Source organism: Gouania willdenowi, chromosome 3, assembly GCF_900634775.1.
Source record: "Gouania willdenowi chromosome 3, fGouWil2.1, whole genome shotgun sequence".
Lineage (NCBI taxonomy): Eukaryota > Metazoa > Chordata > Actinopteri > Blenniiformes > Gobiesocidae > Gouania > Gouania willdenowi.
Genome location: NC_041046.1, coordinates 8,959,959 through 8,982,294, shown reverse-complemented (window position 1 = coordinate 8,982,294; position 22,336 = coordinate 8,959,959). Strand labels below are relative to the sequence as shown.

Below are 22,336 nucleotides of genomic sequence, written 5' to 3'. Positions count from 1 at the left end.
GGCGAATCAGCAGATATTTAGCCTCAGTGTGATTCAGGTTTATGTCGTTGTAGGTTTGCAATGCATCTTGGGAAACTTGGAAGTATACTTCAGTGGGAACGCTCATCATTCTAATCATACTAATAGTATACTGTATATCAGATAGTACATACTCATTGAGTTTGTAGTGTGTAGTACATTTCAAACACAGCCATTATCTCTGCATAACAAGTAACAACAAAAAAAGCATTGCTGTTCTCCTGAATTCAAAATTCACAGGCTAAAATAAAACGAAATATTCCTCTCAGTTGAACAAAAAAAAATCCAGCCTTTCATAAAATCATTTGGCAGACAAATATATCAAAATTTCAATGTTTGATCATCTGTTTAAAGAAACTACGCTGCTGTTTAATGAGCACACTCGTGATCCACAAACGTGTTATGTATATATTTATACTTATATATATGAACCAGACTGGGGACCACCTATTGAGTACCCCTTCATCAAAATGCATGTAGAAATGCTCTGAAATTATCCTCTGTCGTTCTGCAACAATGAGGTTGGATATGCAGTGATTTTGAGACAGGAAGCCACAAAGCAATCTTTACAAAAAATCTGATATTTGCCTCGATATATCTGCAGCAATTAATACGACAGGAAAACACAAACAAGTTAAAGAGTCTCCTGTGCTCGAACTCTGCACAATAAAAAACCTAGAAGATAATTTTGTATCCCCATCTATACTTAAAAGTTACAGCAGAACAAAACAATAACACCACTGTTTTCTTTTATTCTGGATTTATTACAATCTTGAATAGAAATCTACTCTACATTTCACATATTAAAGTGTAATAAATCTCTCAATTGGTTTCCCACTTTTACAGAAGCTAAAGAAAAGAAATCCATGCAAAACTGAAAAGAAAACTTGAATTAAATAAGGACAACATTTTAATTGAGATGTTCACAGGTTAAACCAAACAATTATTGAACCTTTCACATTGATTCATGTTGAGCCATCTTTAACTCATTAATCCATTGTAGAGTTTAGATTCGAGCCGGGCTTCATTTTCCCGCTCAGCTGTCGGACTGGGTTCATTTTTCACTTTTTTTTTTTTTTTTGTTCCTAAATCTCTATTACTTTAATGTATTTTTTTAATAAACACAAAAACACTTCCATATTGTTGTGGTATCATTTCTAAAGTGATTTCTGCTAGTGGTGGGACGGGATATTGACGTGTTGTGTTGCGTTTAGTTGTTCAGCGTTCACATTCACTGAATATTATTTGCTTATTTTGCTCATTCCAAACTTGCTGCAGGAGCGCAGGGAACAAATATGATTGATGCTTCAGTCAGGCCTGCGCTGCACGCACGGGCCGCCCAGTCTGGTCTGCATACTGTAACGGACTGGGTTCTATGTTCTGGTTATGTTCCACTTGTGTGTACTCAGTGATTAACTGATTCTGAGATTTCCCATGGCCGTGAAGGCATCATGGTTAGGTGAAGCTTTTGCTGCCAATGTGTGTCTTTGTTTACATGTGTTCTGAGTGTTGATTGGCTGGGAGGCTGGGGAAAGGGCGGGCATAAGCGGGGAAAAGACTAGTGAACAACTCTGTTCCTACGGTAGTGTTAGTGTATGACGGTATAAGACGACGGTTCTTTGTGTGTTTGATTATTTATTTTTGGCGTGTTACTACGACCTCCATTAAAGCCTGTAAAACTGTGATAACGGCTCGAGTCACGTCATTACACTACCTTGTGGGCAGAGCTGCGGTGCGTGTGTGCCCCCCCCCTTCCTGCGCTATTAATCTACCGGTAGCAATACATTCAATAAAATAATAATTTACATCGGGTTTGCTTCGGGCTCGGCTTACAATTTAAGTTAATGGGTCGGGCTCAGGTTGGGCTGGATTTTTTGGGCGCGATCTAACCTCTAATCCATTGTAGTATGTGTGTTTTGAGATGGAAGCACATCAAAAGTGTAAATTTAAATCATTATCAAATAAAGAAAAGTGGAGAGTTGCATAGTTTGTGAGAGTTCTATGGGAGGATGGAGGGATAACGCAACATTACAAACATCACTACAAAAAAGCAGCAGGACTCACTAAACCATCTGAGCTAAGCTACCAACCAACATTACAACAATAACTTATTGTAGTGTTGCTATGATGTAATCCAACAAGCCAGCTTGGGATGATGGAGGCCAACTTTTTGTTAACTTTATTCTCTATCAGAAAATAATTACAAGCCCTCCTCACGCATCCCGACCCTGATGTCATTGTGTAGATGTATCAAAGCACTGGGAACCACCAACATAGAAAGAATGGCCACTTGCTGTAAATCATCTAACACCCTTCTCTCAGTGTCATTTAGATTGAGCTCCATTCTTCAAATCACAACCAATGAGCTGCTTTATGGCAGGAAAACCTCATGTGTACTGGTACAGATGATACTGGTTCAAGCTGCATGCATGTTAGCAGATCTTATCTATCAACACTGATACGTAACAGGGTCAGCAGACTTAGAAAACTTAACCTCACACCAGCAGTAGTTCATTAAAATAGGAAGTGGTGGGTGTAAAATAAATATGAGTATAGTAAATTAATTTACCATATCTGTGGCGACAGCATGATGGTATTTGGAGGTGTATTAGTTGAGAACACCAGTATGTGGCTGGTTGTTTGCTCTCTGCCAGGGTTGACACCAACCCTGCTCTCTGCCCTAGAAAAATAACTAAGAAATATGATTTGTGACTTCTGTGCATTGCATTTATCCATAATGGTAGTGTTGTAGACGCGACCCTGTTAAACGGGAATAAGCGGGTATGAAAATGGATGGATGGATGGGTAGTGTTGTAGAACGCGTGACCAGTCTTGGTGTTGGTTCTGGTCTCGAGACCATATTTGAAGGTCTTGGTCTTGTTTTGACATCGGACTGGCCCAACTGTGGAATTTCTGTCAAAGACCAGCAGTGATCTGCTGTTCTTCAACGTCATGAATGTGATGATAAGGAGAAGCACTTGGAACTGTTTCTGATTATATAATGTTGTAATTTGACATCAAGCGTTTAGCGTTAGCTCACTGATTGTTCTGCCTCCTTGGTAATCTTTAGTGTCTTATGTTTCAAACACCTGCTAAACTCAGACATCAGCCCATCTCATTTCCATTCAGAAATGCCTCTTACTTCAGGCCTCATTCACCTGTCAAATAAATATCTTATTTTCAGATATTTAAAATAAGTCTGGACTTTAAAAAATGTAGTTGAACAAATTTAGAGATATTTGCATGTTGTTCTTAGAAAGAGTTGCACACACTTTGTTTTTGTCTGTCAAATGTATTTAAGAGAAAACTAAAGTTAAAAAGAGAATGCTCTTTAATGGTAAACCTTGCCATGGTTTGTAACATTGATTTTTATCTCAGTCTGAGCTTGTCTTGGTCTTGACTCCTTCTCGACATCCGAAAGTTCTCTCTATACTCTTCCATTCTAGACTCGAGCAAGTCCTTGTCTTGGATAGTGTGCTTTTGAGTACAACACTATGCTACTATAAATGTCATCGCAATCTAGTGGTTCTATCGCAAACTTGAAATGTATGGGTATCATAACTGTAACATCTATCATGGTGCAACGCCGCAGTGAGATACTACTCTTGGAACTATTCCCCTGTTCCCTGCAAATGATGCAGAAAGATGGAAGGGGACAAGGTAGACCACAAACATACGTTTGTTTGATTGGAGGGTCACATGATCAACATTCATGTCAGCATTTGGAATGAGTGATCTGATCATTAATATAGGAAAGAACAAAATGTTTTTTATAGTAATTTTTTGTGTTTTTCTGTCATTCTGTGTATCTTTGTTGTGGTCTTACTCGATGTGAGGCACTTTGTGCATTTCTGTTGTCCTTTTTCCTGTAAAATATGTTTTTTGGAGTCATATTGTGTATTTGTGCTGAAATTTTGGATTTTTTTTGAGTCATTTTTGTGTATTTCTGTTGTTGTTTTGCTTGTTTGCTAGTTCTGTGGGTCATTTTTTGCGTTTCTTTTGTCATTTTGTGAATTTTCTTGTCATTTTCTGCGTCTGTGTATATTTTTCTGAGTAATTCTGTGTATTGCTGTTGTCGTTTTGTTAATTTTTGTAGTAGTTTTTAGTGTTTTAAGAGTATTTCCTGTGTTTTTCTCTTGTCTTTTACTGTATTTTCCTGCAATGTTGTAATTCTTTGTATTTTTTTTAATGTATTCTTGCTCTTGTTTTGTGTATTTTTCAGTCATTTTGTACATTTACTTTGGGGGCCGCATAAAATTAGACAGCCAGTTGCCTGACCCTTAATGAGCTGAGAGGGTTCAATGACAGGAACATCCACCCTTAAAGGAAGTGATGCGACATATTCCAGCTGCAACACAGGAAGTTCCCACCTCGCCCACTCTTTTATTTCTATTTTCTTTCTTCCTTGCCTTGTTCATTCACTCATTTATCGTTTCTCACTGTACACTGTAGGTTATCTGTTTACTGGGAACGATCCAGCACATGGATCTGTGGTTTCCTTTCACTGAAACTGGTCTATTTACAGACTGAGCCATCAATAGACACTATTCACTTATCTTTTGCTCTTTTTCAAAAAAGCAACATTTAAGAATGAACATGTTAAGTGTTTAGGATGAACTCCTCTCTGCAGCAAGCCTCATTATTATCGACATTATTGGAAATCAATTGTTTAGGCCTCAATCAACCACAGAAAGGCCAGCTGATTTACAGTATAATGTAGTGTAACAAGATAGCATCATATATCCTTTATATAACCTCAAACATACAATATCAAATGACACTAACATTTGTAAATTATTTATTTCTTCACAAAAAACTCCTTTGTCCTTTTTGTTAATTTCAAATGTATAAAGAACTAAATGTTACAATCCTATTTATACACTATTTACAGTTTATATTGCATAATAAAACATACTATATTTATATTATTTACACATTATCACTTTTGGATGTTGTCAAAAATAGAATAATTAGATTAATAGATAAAATATGATCAACTTCATTGTCTGTCCTGAAGCAGTGACAGAAATTCTTCTTTTTTTGACATTGCCACAACTGTAACACTTTTGTTTTAGCTCTAAAACGTTTAGTTTTTTGTTGTTGTTTTGGTGTAGTGTTAAAGCGTACGCATCATATGATCTACGGCTCCAGCCTACACCGTTTGGGTATTAATATTTATATGTACCGCTTTACTCAGGGTTCCTACAGCTTTAGTCAAATTACATTCAAGACTTTTTAAAGATTTTTTTATGCTATTTGAAATTAAATTTAAGACCAACTTCACAGCAAACATAATTGGGGAAAAAAACGCCACATCAGTCACATACAGTAAGGTTAGTGTACATTTTTTATCTAGTGTCTCGTGTAGACCCCCAAGAAACACAAAAAACAGACTAAAATAATCATAATCACAAGAAAATAGCCAGAAATCTATAAAACAACAACAAAAATATTTTTAAAAAAAACATTAAGAAAAATCTTTGTTGGACAGACAGTTTTCATTAAATTAACATTTTCCCATGTTGTTTATACATTAAAAAAAAAAAAAAGAAAGATACCGTTTATTTTGAAATGTGAGACGAATAACAATCATAAAATTATACTTTCTATGTGTTCAAATGTAATTCTTCTGAAACACTGATTTAAGACATTTTAATTATAATTAAGACCTTATTTTTAAATTCATGTATATCATGCCTTTTAAGACTTTTTAAGGATCCGCAAGAACCCTGTTACTACAATGAATCTGTTTAATTAACTGATTAACCAAATAAACTACCACTACTACTATGATAAAGCCCAGGGCTAATCAATGACCTTAACAATTACTTTAAACTCATTTAAAGCTTCATGTCAAGACAATAAATATCTTCTCAACAGCTGTTTCTTTAAAAAAACAAACCTATAATTCTAATGTTCTCTTTTACACGTAATGACCTATTGACGTTTGACTTCAGAAGAAAACAACAGATACTAGAACAGCTCAGACTAATGGTTTTCGTGCTCATCACCAGTGACCAGCACTTCCAATAGTCTGATTGGATTACATCACAGTACCTCTACAAAGTATGGTCTGCATTATACAACTAAAGTGTGCAGTAACAGGATAAAAGCTTCTCATACTGGTCTTTCTGTGTAAAGTCTGATTCAAATGATTTTAGTGACATTCCCAGTTTTATTATGATAAAACTTAACTATCATTATCATGACGGTGGAGCGAGAAATAAGCTACAATTCAAACAATGTACAGCAGAGTTGGGGTCAATTACATTTTTCAGTTACAATTATCTTTTCAATTATTCATGTTAAATTACAATTCAATTACATTTACAGTTACCAGCATTTTTTCTAGTTACAATTAAATTCCAGTTTTTTTCATCCTCAGAAAGTCAATTGATCACAATGATTGAGCCTAATAGAATGTAACCTTCCTCTTGTGTTAGCTTTCTGTTAGCATCTTTACGGGTCCTAAATCAGATGTAAAATACAATAAAAACTAATATCTATCATCTGTTTTTTTCTTGTCTATTGGTTACCTTGTTAGGCTTCCTAATCAATGAAAATATTTAGTATTAAATACAGTATTCATATTTTTGGTGTTGGCCTTTTTGTGTCAGTATACCCCATGAATGATTGTCAAAATGTGGGAAAGCTTGATATGCAGCATATTTTAATAATTGTTAACTGCATATGTGTAGAACTGTACATAGATCTGTAACATAGTTCCTCAGTTTTGCGTAATTTATAATTGACCATTTTTCAAGAATTTTCACGGCAATTTCAATTACAAAGTCAATTATTTGAACTGAACTACAATTTAATTATGATTACGACAGCAATAGATTTTTTTAATTACAATTATAATTACGCCAAACATATGTACAGTATATGCCACTGCATTGAGGAGGTAATACTTTGATGAGGCTGTGTGAGAAGTAGCTAGGCCACAAATCTAAACTACTTAACAAGAACTAATCCAGACGAATGAATAAGCGAGTGAAACGGAAAACATGCAACAAAAGCAACACGTTGATGAGAAAAGTCTGTCAAAGTGAATCAGAAAGGAATGTAAAGGACTTTACCTGAGTGCTCAGTGTTGCATGGCTGATGGAACGACGCTTCTCTGTCTCTGTGAATCTGTAGAGAGAGAGAAAAAAAAAACAGGAAGACACTAAATCAGCCACAGCATCATGTGATCATCACCCAAAGAGAAATGGTGATGCAGCCCAGTGTGTCTGTTATTCCTGAGCGTGTCGGATTGAAAAGCCACTCTGTAAAGAAGCAGTCTTATGAGACTTTAGATCATTAGAGGGATCTTTAGTTGTGTTCAAGCCCTATCCCGCCCATAGGATCAAACCACTACTCTGTGTTTGCTGCCTTTAGAAGTCACTGTCTCTCTCATAAGCACGCACACACGCGCACACACACACACACACACACACACACACACACACACACGACAAGAATGCACAAACAAGACACACATTGAAATCACACACAGCCTGCCAGAGATCCGTGGTTGGTTGAGAATGCACAACGCTTCAGTTTGGTTTTGCATCTGAGGTTTGACTCTCTACACAACAGCTGTGTGTGTGTGTGTGTGTGTGTGTGTGTGTGTGTGTGTGTGTGTGTGTGTGTGTGTGTGTGTGTGTGTGTGTGTGTGTGTGTGTGTGTGTGTGTTTTACAGGCGTCACTCCTCCTCTTCACAGGCGACATAAAAACGTTGACAGTTTGACCAAAGCTGTACAGATTTGAGTGGCAGCTCTAAATGTGACGATAACCGAGGCTCAGAGAAACTCCATGAGTTTAAATGAACTCTGTCAGGAACAAAGGAGGACAGTAGTCTGTCAGTTCAATTGTGGAGCACCAGATCTTCAATATCAGAACATCACTTTCTGCCAGTTGAACATTTAAAGCAAAGATCTCTTCACTCACTTCTTATTTGGTTTAGTTTTATATGACCTTGTTTCCTCTCTGTTTGTTCATTTATTTCTATTTGGCCTTAAAAGCATAAATTAGGTTTGGCCAAGCTCACAATGTCTATCTTAAGCAATAATACCTTTTAAACTTGGGTATACCAGACTTTTTTCATCATCTCTAAGGCAGTCCTAACAGGTTTCTAGACTACCTAATCCAGGGGTCACCAACACGGTGTCCGCGGGCAATAAGTAGCCCACAAGGACCATGTGAAGGGACTTACTTTCCAGGATTCAAACTCACAAAGATAAATACATATGACAGATGTAGTTAGTAGTGTTAAATTAACCATCTTTAAATGTTTATTTTCACTAAAACATCGTGACCAATGTTTTTAAGTGTTGCAGATTTGGTATATGGGGTTGTGGTATGTTCTATATAATATGATACATATATTTCAAAAAATGTACGGTGGATTTTTGTAAAACATGACATAATTGTTACCTTTTACAAATGTTACATGTTATACAATCACTTAAGAGTTGTTTGTTAGTAGTTAGTTAAATAGGAAAATGATAATTTTCTATTAAATGTAATGTAAAGCAAACAATTGCATAAATTTGGAGAAACAATGTGTTGCATTTCCTACCTTTTTAAGTTACTGCTAGCCTTCCTTATTATCTTACCCTCTAATTACATGAAATGTTTAGTATTTAATAAGCGTTTTTTTCTAACTGGTAGCCCTTCAGACTATACAGTACCTATGACGTAGCTCACAGTTTCAGAAAGGTTGGTGACCTTGAGAAATTAGAAGCACACATCAAACTTTGATTTCAAGCCATACATATTCTTCACTGTTTTTGGGGTCTATAGAGCCTATGATAAGGGCCAGGATGGTTATTTAAATAGTGACCATAATAAACGAGACACGTCACTGTGCCTTTATGACCAGTGTAACCACAAAAACACAAGGATCAAGAAGTAGTAAAAAATTCTAAACCTGTACAAGCCACTTAGTAAATAATGAGTCAAAGGTTTGTGTAGGGTACATTTCTCTCCATAGTTCTCCTTCTGCCTGTACACAACAATTCTACCTATCCTTGATTCCTCCGCTTACACAGCATTAACACTTCAGTAGAGTTCTCAGCGTTACGATTAATGTTTTCAAAAGTAGCGTTTAGAAAATAAACCTCAAATACTATGTTTTTGGGGTTCTTAGAACAAATGGAGATGGGTGAAAAATAGCATGACATGGGACTTCAAGAAAGTAAAAAAAAAAAAATGTTGGTGGTGAGTCATTTTTTAAATATGTACAAAGTTTGAATGGAACCCTAACAAAGTGTAGTGGATGGGATACAACGCATTGAAACGATACAGAGGCTGAAAAACACAAGATAAAACACAAGATAAAACAACTAAAACAATAATTTGTGTATTTGGTATAATAATAATAATAATAAAAACACAAAATGAAATAATTTATGGTCAGATTTTATTTAAATAACTAAATAAACAAAAACATAAAAAATAAAAACATGTTTTTATTTTGAAAATATCACATCACGTTGATCTCACAAACTAGCAATAGTGTATTGTATCGTGAACTCAGTGTAGGGCTGGGCAATATATCAAGATTTATCAAGTTTTCTATTTTGGCGATATTGAAAATTATAATATCGTCTGTATTTATATACATTTTTTTATAGCTTATTTTGTATTAAAGTACTCTTTTTTATTAATTGCTACTTTTCAGAACAGCATGGAAAACACAGTTAGATCCCAACCCAGACCTTCCTCTAAACAAGCCACACTACAGAACTCACTCACACGTGCTGTCCCTTTTAGGAGAAAAAGGCAAAAGTAGCACATATTGTGCAACAGTTTGTTAGTAAATGGTAATACATTAAAGGGACGTATTGCTCATGGGTAAAAGAAGGCACATTCTTTATTGAACACTTGTTTTACCATATTTGAATTACTGCCAAAAAGTTTGTGGAAATACATACATGGCTAACATCCAACTGTTATTCATAATGCAAAAAAGAGCCATCAGACTGATACATATCACAGAATACAGAGAACGCACACATGGATTATTCCTAAAAACACCAGATTTAAAACTCTCAGATCTCATCCAACTCAAAACTGTCCAAATGATTTATAAAGTAAAGGTTCACTTCCAAAAGGGTTGCAGAAAAGATTTTCAGAGAGAGAAGGGGAATATAATCTAAGAGGAAAACTACATTTCAAGATACAATATGCTAGAACAACAGTGAAAGGGATGAGTATAAAAATAGCTTGGGTTAAACTATGGAACTGGAATAGATATTATCTAGAGAACCTTGTTTAGTTTTTTTTTGTGATGAGGTTGGCGTGTATAAGCTTTGCTTCAACCTACACTCATTCAGCTGAAGAATTAAACAATTGAGTGTTGTTTGTTCTGTTTTGTTTTTCTGAACACTGATGAAATAAATTCAAAATTCAAATTCAAAATGTGTCTGTGTGGCATTTTGTACCAACAAATGTAACCTTTAATTGTCTTTCTGGTCAGACTCCATTTTAATTAAAATTATCAAAATTTATATTGTTTGCCATTTGGAGAAGAATATAGAGTTTTGGTCCATATTGCCCAGCCCTAACTCAGGGGAGGAGTCACAAAGATCTGAAATAAAGGGTGGTAAACCAGTTGCTTTCCTAAATCCTTTAGTGACGCAGTTTCCTCACCTATTCACTAAGATTGTAGCAATGATTAGTGCACGTGCAGAACTGGTGCAGACCGCCCTTATTTAAATGAGCATTTGTACGTGTTGTGTTGAACATAAAGGGGGAACATTAGTAAGCGGAAGCAAAAATAAAAATTTGAAGCAGCAGAATTGGAGGTGTTAGTAGAGAAAACAAATTAAAAATGGATGAATTACAGCAGATAAAAAGATAGATATTCATTATTCATCCCTCAGTGGATATATGTGTGTGTCGACGTGACTGTGATGACAGATGGGTGCATGCGTGCGGCTGATCGCGTGCGTGTCTGAGACAGTGACCCACGGAGGAGAGGTAGACGCACGTCCAGCTTTTTTTCTCACACACACGGAACATCTTTTCATCTCTTCTGTGTTTTCTGTCCACATTTACTGCAGCTGATCTCTGCGTGTGTGTTTGCACCTGCTTTTCAGTCGGACTATCTTCTGGTACTAAAACTACCATCGCAAACAGTTCCAGATTTAATTAATGGCAATTATCTCCTTGCATACATTGATTTGCATTTCCTCCTCCCATATTTTTGCTCCCAATGGGAGCTCCGCCTACTGTGTATCTTCAATAGGGGGAAATGCACTAAATAGATTGAGGGTGCATTGGGAAGCGCAGCGGCGGTGCACTCCTGATTCCCTGGGCTTTGTACTCTGTATTAGCACATGGAGTGATGTTTGCTTGATGTTCTAATACCACTAAACCTTTAGTGAATCCGCCCCTCAGTGTATTATCAAACGCTACTACTAACCAACCAAACAGCAGTGTGCACATGCTCATGCACCTACATCATTCAGACAGCTGTGCTGCATGCACACACCCAACATGACAAACACTCACTGATGCTTCCGCCCTCCCTTTCAAGGTCTCCCATGCACACACACAACACACAACACACACACACACACACAGAAAGAGAGATTCAAGTGCAGAACACACAGCGATTTTCTTTTCACAAACAGCTGTGTTCAAATATCAAACAGAGAGCACTCGGAGAGAACAAACAGGCTGATGAGGAAAGATTAGCTGATCATAAAGGGCGTCACACATGCACATTTTCTTATTAGCAAATGAGAAACCACCCAATGATTTCCATAAATAACAGAGGATTACACATCCTGAAAGGAGAGGCGAAAGTGATGGCAGCAATATGATTAAAGTTAAAATAAAAAACTAAAAAAGATAGCTATAGGTGTGAACAATGAATGCACAGGACTGATCAATTACATATAGTCTGTCTACAATTGCTTGGTTTAATCAATGCATAGCTTAGAAAGGTCACCACTATCGCAGATCTGACACCTAAAGACAAACCATCGCACGCACGCACGCACACACACACTCTCCAAGGGTTAGCTTCAAATGACAATAACAAACAGGTTTTGAACCCACAAACAGCTGAGGAAATGTGACAGGGAGCAGGGCAAATAGAACCTCACAATCTATAGCTGTGAGGTTGTGTCCCAATCTGTCCGATATCTGCTTTATCCCATAAAGAGGTCAGCACATGTTATTCTAGTTTCAAAGTCTTTACACTGGCTGCTAGCCAGTCTCAGAATAGACTTTAAAGTTCTGCTGCAGGTGTATAAATGTGTGAATGTGTTTGGACCAGAATACATCAGTGAGATGTTAGTCAGGTATGAACCCAGCAGGTCTCTTAGATCTATGGACACTGAGGGTGTAAAAAAATATTTATTAGGTGATATATCACAATATTTTAACACGCAATTATTTGATGGATCCAAAAACTTTTTAAATCGATTTTTTTAAATCATGGTTTTTAACAAAAAAACCATTAGATAGCGCTAATATATGCATAGCATGTAAACGCCCAGTCACTAGGAATCAGTGAACCACATCAGACATTGTTAAACTTCATCACTCCTCAATGTATTTTAGTTTGGAAGTTGATTGCACTTTATTTTCATAAAACATACTGGGCACTTTTTTAATCTAATTTAAGAAGTTAACAGAATCAGAATCTGTTGTAGAAGCAAAAGGTAAACTTTTTGGAAAATTTTAATTTGACAGTTTGATGAACATTCCACTTGTTTTTATTATTGGTACTTGAATTAGTTAGTTGCAATTTACTTGTTCTCACAAGTTTAAAAAAATAAATTAACCGTTTTGTACTTGTAAAGGTGAAATTTTTCAATTATTGATATTGCAACTTATATCGTATTGTTTAGTATCGGGATATATCGAATTTTGACGTGCACATCGTGAATCGTATTGTATCGTCAGATTCATGGAAATGCACACCCCCAATGGTCACAGGTCAGATAGTGGAGCTCAGAGTTCACAGCAAACATGGTGACACTGCTTTTAGTTGTTATGCTGACAAGAAGTGGATCAAACTGCAGCAGAGCTGAAGTCAGCATCACATGTGAACATTTTTAAATCCAAGTAAAAGCTTCTAATTTTCTCTACTTCTGCGTATGACAGAGAGGGAGATTTATAATCATTTTATTGTTTTTCTTATAAACTGTTAAATGTTTGATAAATAGGCTATACAAATAAATTAGAGACAAAACACTTTTTAGTATTCTGGCTAAAGGTTCTGCAAAAGTTTGTCTGTGAAAAAATCAGCAGCAGTTTGAAGTTTTGATCCCTTTCACAAAGTTTTGTAGATCTGTTTGAATCCCTTAAAGCCCAAGAGAAAATATCAATTGTGTTGTAAAGGTGTTGGTCAGCGCTTTGGATCTGTGTATTATGAAGTGAACAGTTGTGCTAAATATCAGAGGTGTAAATAAAACCAGCGCCATTTAGTCAAGTTCACATTAAATTAACCACAGATGGTAGATGTTTTTGGGTCACGACCAAACTGATTGATACAGTGATTGATTATTTTACGTGATGATAGTTTGCATGGATCCTTAGAAAGTAAGATAGTGGGATACTCTTTTTATTATTGACTCAATTGCTTGACGGTTGAAATATGAGAACAATTTGGTTCAAACTACATGCTAATGATTTTTTTGCATATGCATATTAGGGTGCAAATGACATTGCAAGCATCTCTGTACCAAAAAGGGAATCAGTTGCTGCACATTTAGTGGCGCTACACTTTTTCACAATGTTTTTTTTTTCCTATTTTTAGGAAAAGTGTTTGAAGTGTTCTAAGGTTCGTACTCGTTTGGTATAAATACAGGCATTCTTCGGTTGAGCAATAAAAATTATGAAAAAGTGTACCACCCTTTACTGACAATATATTGGCTCAATTTTTTGGTACAAATGTTCAAAATGTCAATAAGAACAAGGCAAAATGCGAGCTAGCAAAAATTGGTTAAACTTTTACTTTTACCATCATATTGTGAACCACATATCCTAAGTAGTTATATAGCGTTTTATATGCACTAAAAAAGTAGATAAAAACCACCACAGAACAAGACAAATACACTATATTGTTATGAACATAATTTGTATAGAGTATACAGATGATATGGGTTAATCCAAAAAGCGAATAGCTTGCCCCCTTTTCTGTGTAAAAAAAAAAAAAAAAAAAGCACATTGTTAAAAATGCATTAAAGATACAAAATCAAAAAAAGTGATATAATAGATATCATGATTGGAGCATATAGATGTTTACCCTCTAAAATTGTTTCTAAACTGTATAAATGCCTGCAAAATGCCCCCCAGAATAATTCGTGGTATGTTAGACAAAAATGGGAAAAGGAGGAGGATTGGCATTCTGCATGTCTATTACAGCACACTTCAACCAGTTCGAGACAATGGAGAGAATTTGGATGGAAAAACTTGATGAGATTCTTTCTCACTCCACACATTAAAAGTAAACAATTGAAAATTCCTCAACAGTGCTGGAGACTTTGTGACAGTTGGAGTGCCAATCATTCCCATGTATTTTGGAATTGTGTAAAAATTCAACCTTTTTGGCAAAAAATTGTACTCGAAATGGAAAAGGTTTTTGCATATAAAATACCGGCGGAATCACATATCATGTATCTCGGCATGTTGTCGGAGAGTGCTGTCCAAAAGGAGGACTTATATTTGTTTAAAATAATGCTGATGGCTAGCAAGAAAGCTATAACAAGAACCTGGTTAAAAAGTGATCCTCCGACACTGAATCAATGGAGAGACATTGTGGAGGAAATTTATGTGATGGAAAAAATGACCTTTCATCTGAGATTGAAAGTTAGTAAATTTAAAAAATGTTGGCTCAAGTGGACTCATTATAAAGGTAATTTTAAGTTGTAGTTTTATTTTGTAGTAGCCCACAGACTGTATTTATTTATTTATTTTTTTTATTATTTATTTTTTTTGTCTTTGTTTTGATCTATGTTGAACTTCGAAAAATCATAAAATAAAAAGTAAAAAAAAAAAAAAAGATACAAAATCCTCAAAACATTCTTTTATTCAGAGAATGTTTTTATTAAGCAACAAACGTAGCTGCTCACTGCTGCATTCGTTCTTAATAACGAGTTATGGGAGATTAAATTGAAACGTTTAGTTATCTTAGCATTGCTCTTAGTCAACACTTTCGCAGTGATAAAGACACCACATTACAGAGGCAGGTAACTTTTATCCCGGCGGGGCAACAAAAATGAGTTTGTTTAATCGGAGGACCATAGAATCAACATTCATGTCAGCATTTAGAATAATGAGCAATCTGAGCATTAATACAGGAAAAAAACAACATTTTGTGTTTTTCTGTCATTCTGTGTATGTTTGTTGTTGTCTTACTCGTTGTGAGGCACAAGTTTTGTGCAATTCTGTTGTCCTTTTGTGTATTTTTCCTGTAAAATATATATTTTTTAGAGTCATATTGTGTATTTCTGCTGCCATTTTACATTTTTTGAGTAGTTTTTGTGTATTTCTGTCATCGTTTTGCTTGTTTGTTAGTACTGTGGGTTTGTGGAGTCATTTTTTATGTTTTTCTTGTCTTTTTGTGTACTTCAGTTGTCATTTTGTTCAATGTTGCAATAGTTTTGTGTGTTTTTGGAGTATATTCTGTGTTTTTCTCTTGTCTTTTACTGTATTTTCCTGTTATGTTGTAATTCTTAGTATTTTTTAATGTATTATTGCTCTTGTTTTGTGTGTTTATCTGTCATTTTGTACATTTACTTTGCGGCTGCATTTGATGCATAAAAACAGGAACAAAGTGCGTTAGTTAGCAGTCACGCAGCCAGCAGAAAACAAACGAACAAACATCACGGTGCATATTGGTAGTGCTGAGGGATTCAAAACTGTACCCAGTAAAAATACATCTGGTTTAGGAATTAAATGCAAAGTCATGCAGGTGTGCGTGTGTGTGTGTGCGTGTGTGTGTGTGTGTGTGTGTATATGTGTGTGTGTGTGTGTGTGTGTGTGTGTGTGTGTGTGTGTGTGTGTGTGTGTGTGTGTGTGTGTGTGTGTGTGTGTGTGTGTGTGACTGCTGATGTGATGCTTAAAACCCAGAACAACGAAAGGAAAGCAGAGCTGAATATGAGACCACTATGGACACCTTTTCAGACTAAATATCATAAAGGCAAGGGAAATGTATTTGTATAGCACATTTCATACACAAGGCAACTCAATGTGCTTCACAAGATCAAAAAGTGCAACAGAAAACATTCAACAGCTTAAAAATCAATAAGAACATTAAATTCAGCAGCAAAAACATTTAAAATCATCAGTAAATATCATAAAGATGAAGTCTAAATAACTATATTTATCTATATAATGTACAGGGAAACTGGTTCACATGATTGGTTAACCAACTTGCCTTATTTGCAGAATGAGCAGTACTTACTTGAAATGACGTGCAATTATTTACAAGCACATAAAGAAGCACAAATAACATAATCAGTATAATCTATAAACCACTGTGTGGCTGTGGCCTATAGTTTCAGTTGGTGTTAACAGCTTGTGGCAGAACGTCAAACGTTTTTAGGGTAAGGACAAAACTTTTCTCCACCAACTACACTTTCATTTGAAGAACTATCAAAATGTAACACAGTGGTTATTAACCTGGGTGTGATCGGGGTTTGTTAAGCCAGTCTCACGGTTTGGAAGAAGACATGCACAATGAAAACGTGTTACACATAATAAATGTGCATGATAAACTACATTATTAAAAGAGATATTACTGCCCTGTCTTTTGATATGCTTCCCTCCTACTATAGTCTGGTTTGGTGACGGTCATAACTAAGCAAACAACAACAACAACAAAAGTATTATTGCTTTATTAACTTTGTGTTAATCTTTGACATATGCAAGCATGGAAGGAAAAACTATGAATTATGGTAATGTTAAATTGTAATTTTAAATATTAATTTATAAAGTTAAATCAAAAGTGTTTTGAACAAAGCAAAAACTCAGCCCAGGCATATGCGTGTTGAAATAGAATATATAAATGTTTTAAAGCTGTGGTCCTCAACCTTTTCAGCCTGTGACCACCAAAATAAAGGTTTCAAAGACCGGGGACCCCCACTGTAGCTGAAGGTGGTTGAACACAAACGTGAACATTGAAGAACAGTCATGTGGAGACAGGACCATCTATAAGGGGGAATAAAAGGAAGAGATTTTTGGGGTCCATCCATAAAGTAGGCAAAATGATGGTCCATTGTTCTATGAATCTATGATAACCACATTTATTTATTTATCTGAATAATATCCACTGTTATCCAGGAAGTTCAGTATTATTTACACCATGGTAAAAAGTCATCTTAAAGATGTAAATCCTTGTTTTTACAAGTGACCAAAAATGGTGAATAAGGTGGTGAAAAGGGTTCAAAGTGTCAATATTGGCCTTAAAGTGGCAGAAAAAAATAGGAACAATGAGTTTAAAGTGGCAAATAATTGTCATGCAAATTGTGAATGTGGTTATATTGGCAATGAAATACAGTGAAAAGAGGTTAACAGTGACAAAAATGGGTCAACATATGCGACATTAGATGGAAAAAGTGGTGGAAATGTTTTGCAAATTGGAAAAAAATGTGCATAAAAGGCAGTGAAATGTGACAGAGAAGTGGCAGAAATGGGGATAACGTAGCAAAAATGCATTAAACGGAGCAAAAATATGACAAGAATAAGTGATGAAAATAGAGTAAAATATAGCAAGTTGGGTATAGTTGCAGAAAAAGGGTCTCACAATCCCAAATGGGGTCCCGACTCCAAGGTTTAAAGAAATCATATTTTATTTTTCCACGTACGAAGGGTTCGGTGAATGCACTGATGAAGCTTGCAGGGTTCACTACCTCCAATAGGGTTAAAAACCACTGGTTTAACATGAACACAAGATAAAAGGGTTGAAAGTACAGGGTGGATTGTAAACATGTCATTCTCAATTCAAAGGCTATCAACCAATTAATTAAATACATAAAATAAAGAATAAAGAAAAAATAAAGTACAAACAAACTAAAGAAAAAAATTGAGATGTAATAAGTTATTTTGAAAACCATATCTGAAGTACAGTATGTACTATATGAGCTCATTTAAGAAGTTGGAGAAAATTCTGAACAACTTTCCTTAACGTAGAAGACTAGATTAGCCTCTATGTACAGTATTAGCTGAATATATTGATGAAGATTTCAGCTCTATGCCCTAATGCAGAACTTGAGAAACAAGGGAGTGACGTTTTCATACAAGGATTAGAGTGAAACATAAATGTAAGGAAGGTTGAGCTTTTATAGCAGCACTGCATTGAGTCATAATACTGTGTAGAGAGTGGAATTCAGGTTTATAATTTAACAAAAACAATACTAAACTGTATTATATGGCTTAATTATTATTAGTACTATGATGAGACGCTAGGTTTACTGTAAATTCTCAGCACTTTCTATATCTGCACAAGGTCGGTTACACCCTGGACAGAACAGCAGACAATCATGAGGCTGAGGCTGAGAATGAAAGAAAAATCCCCAGCACACCCAAACATTTACTTCTGGACTTAAATGAACTTGCTAAAGGTGCTGAAATGTAAACTAAACCAAAGGCTTATTCTCCTAAGGTTGGATGAATGGTCAGAAGGTCCATCTTTACTTGTTTAATGGCACTTTCAAAGTTGCATTACTTGGTCATTTGAGCTGTGATGCGCTGTAGTGACTGTGGGCCAGGAGAGATGTTGGGATGTGAAACACTGGTTGGAATGAAGTCATTTGGCTTTGTGCCTGTTTCCATCTGAGGCCGGAGGAAACCGTTAGCTCTGCTCGGCTCTGGGTTTTTTCCCACACCCTTCAAACTCCCTCACGTTCTCCTCGCCTCAATTTTTTTTTTCAGCACACATTGAAGATCTCACCCTGGCCATGTAGAGAGGAGATGACTTCAGGAGCAAGTTTAGAAAGTGACGGTAGACTAAGGAGAGGTGTTACATAAACCACAGCCATCTTCAGCCTACGCTCTGCCCTGATTCTGGGTCTCACAGTAGAAACACTTTCTTCCTGACAGGCAGTTCAAACGGCACATAGTCAAAAACCTGCCAAAATCTATCTGTACTGTGACTGCTATGTATACTGTTTTAGACATTATCTCACTTAACGCTGCCGGCGATGATTCTATCACTTCTTCTAACACAGATAAAGACATTGGCTGTGTTGTAAATGTCATACTAACGTACCACTCATACCAAATCTGACATCAAAGTGAGTCAGTAGAGTGTTCACATTAGAAAAGATTGAGCATGTGAGAAACACCTGGATGTATACTATATCAGGACATTTTCTAAGTATGCACAGTGGGCACACTAGTCATACATGATGCATTGCGAGCAGTAGCGTAATGGAAGGTCACTGAAATGTTGGCATGAAATTGGTTTTCTGGATCAAATGAGCACATGTTGATATTCTACTTTTTTGCTTTTTGTTGTTGTAGGTGTGAAATGCATCTTGGGAAATTTGGAGTATACTTCAGTGGGAAATCTCATCATCCTAATCATCCTAACCATACTTATAGTATATATACTACATACTACAGCATATATACTCATTGAGTTTGTAGTGTGTAGTACGGAGTGTGGCATTTTGAACACATCCATAGTGTAGGCTTCATAAATCCGTGTATCATCTGATGCTAACGGCTATGCTAACGGCAGTTCGGCATGACAAGATCGCTGCATCCAACTGTGCATCCGAAACGTGTCCTTTTCGCTTTAGCTGGTGTTGGGCACAGAACCTCCTCACGGACATTTCAGAGGATTTAGAGACTAACTGTTGCAAAGCTAAAAATATCTCGGAATGTGTAACGCTTCACTTCCGGGTCACGTACTTTGGCAAATCGGAAATGGAGAAAACAAATATAGGCGTTCGTTTTTCGTTTTCTGTACTGAAGTAAAAGAGCTTGAATTTGAAAAACAAGGCGTTTTCCGTTTTTTTCATTTTGGTTTTGGAAACAAAAATCAAATAATGAGTGTTTTTTTTGTTTTTCATGTTTTTGTTACATAATGAAAAATGAATGATTCTCATAGATCAATAAGGTTAAAATTGCAACTCACAAGGTTGTCTTAGACTCCATCACAAACACTGGGTTTATTGACAAATGGTCATGTGACATACACTCTTTAAAAGTGTCATGCACTGCATTGTGGGATTGAAGGGAATCCTGTAGAATTCATCAGATTTGGCAAGGATAGGCTAAATCTCTGTTGACAGACAAAGTAGAAATTAATCTTATATGAAATGCCTCATGGTTATCACGCTACATTTACGATAAGAGGTTAGACTGCGATGTTCAAAGTCACATTTCTGATATCAAAGTGTTTTTATTTCATTTTAGCCAGACAAGGATAACAGTGATTTGACGTCACTCTGTGGCACATTCAGTTTTGGCCGTATTTGGGTGATAAACACCAAAACGGTGTTGGTAAGCCACACTGTAGTGGATGAAAACAACTTTTGGAAGAAATACAGGCACAATTTTAAAAAAATGTTAGAGATTGTCGCTGGACTCTAACTGTTTTGATGATTTCAAAATTATTTGATAATTAGATTTGGATTGATTCTTTTAAGAGAAGTAGTTTAGATGAATTAGATTAGTGCATTTATTCAATACATTTTGGTCCTTGTCCATGCCTGAAATCCTAATATGGTGAGCTACACAATGCTGCAACTGTTAAAGCACAGATACCATTCCCAACACATCACATCACTGGTTTCTAAATTAAATATAAATGATTAACTTTAGTTAAAACACCATATGTTTACCCTTTAACTAGGAAGGGTTTGATAGCTGGTAAATCTAAGTTAAATGTGCATATTTTCATCAAGGTAGTATACACACTGGTAATGATGCTCATTTGAAAACGGCACCAAAAGCTGCTACATTTCATACCCCGTTAAACACTTTGACTGCAACAAGTGGTTATTAATTCAGATACAAGAATCAGAAAACATCTTAGCTTCAAGCCGTTCAGTCCATTTTCAGCTCTTATTACCCAATAGCTTCCAGCTTGTATTTGTCACATGTCGTTGGCTTGAATTCACTACTGATAACATTGCAGTGCAAATGTTACCATTTGTTATTTATGTTTAGCTTTCACATGTTACGGATCACGGCAGCTGACAACAGACAGCCATTTGGATGAAAGCAGCTTTTGTCAACCACAGGTAAATAAGGTTGCGCACGCACACATGCACGCACGCACGCAGGAGAGCCCATGCTGTAAAAACACGAATAGAAAATGCTGCATATTTGCTTGGTGACCGTGTGTGTGTGTGTGTGTGTGTGTGTGTGTGTGTGTGTGTGTGTGTGTGTGTGTGTTTGAGAGGAACTGGTGCCAAATTCACTGTTTTTGTTGTCATTTTGTATATTTTTCTCTATTGTTGTGTGTTTTTGGAATCATTTTGTAAACTTTTCTCTAAGTTTGTGTGTTTTGTGGTTTTGTATGTTTTTGGACAATTTCTGTTGTAATTCTATGTTTTTGAAGTCATTTTATGCATTTTTGCAGTTATTCTGTACATGTTTTAATTAATTTATGGACATGTTTTTTGTTGTTTTCTATATTTTTACGTAATTGTTTGTGCATTTGTAGCCGTCTTGTGCGTTTCTGGCATAAATGTATGTATTTTGTAGTCATTGTGTGTATTCTTGGAGTAAATCTTGGTCTTTTGCTGTTGTTTGTGTATTTTTCTTTAATTGTGTGTGTTTTTTTAGTAATTTTGTGTGTTTACTTTGGAGGCAGCATATAATTAGAGTGGGGGCCACATGGAGCCAGTTTCCCATACTGCTGTATGATATCTGAGAGCAGAACTAAACCAGACTGAAGTGCTAAACTCTGAATCAATTGATTCATTGTTGTTCTGATCAAAGGAGAACGCTCTACATCCCGTTTGGTCAAAGTTGACTAAAACCTTTCATAGTAAACAAATGAACAGCTGTCCCATAACTAAAGGAAAACCCCAAAGTGGAAAAATGCTCTAAAGGCTCTTACACATATAGTGCAAGGAATGTTCCATTTGAGTTTTAAATAGCATAAGTTTGGGGTGCTATAAAGATTCCATTTAGGAAACCTCCTTCACTTCAGATGGTTGGACACAAAGCCTTTATGGTCCAGGCACCGGGGCCTTTGAGACCAACAAATGACATGACAACACTTTATATTCTGCTTATTGTCAGTAAGTGCACACTACACTGGCTAAATAACCCCACACACACCCAAAATTGTCTGAGCATCATTAAGTTTCTTGGTTTAGGCACAGGCGTCTGAATTATGCAACACACC

General features: G+C 36.1%; 1 protein-coding gene across 4 annotated transcripts in view; it reads right to left on the bottom strand.

The window, feature by feature from the left end:
- akap13 (A-kinase anchoring protein 13) overlaps nt 1–22,336 on the bottom strand; it is a 223,947-nt gene that overhangs the window by 83,754 nt on the left and 117,857 nt on the right. For all 4 annotated transcript variants that reach the window (XM_028473335.1, XM_028473327.1, XM_028473344.1 and 1 more), the window contains exon 10: nt 7,101–7,155. In XM_028473335.1, the coding sequence (XP_028329136.1) occupies nt 7,101–7,155 (55 nt within the window). The remainder of the gene's footprint in view (nt 1–7,100; nt 7,156–22,336) is intronic.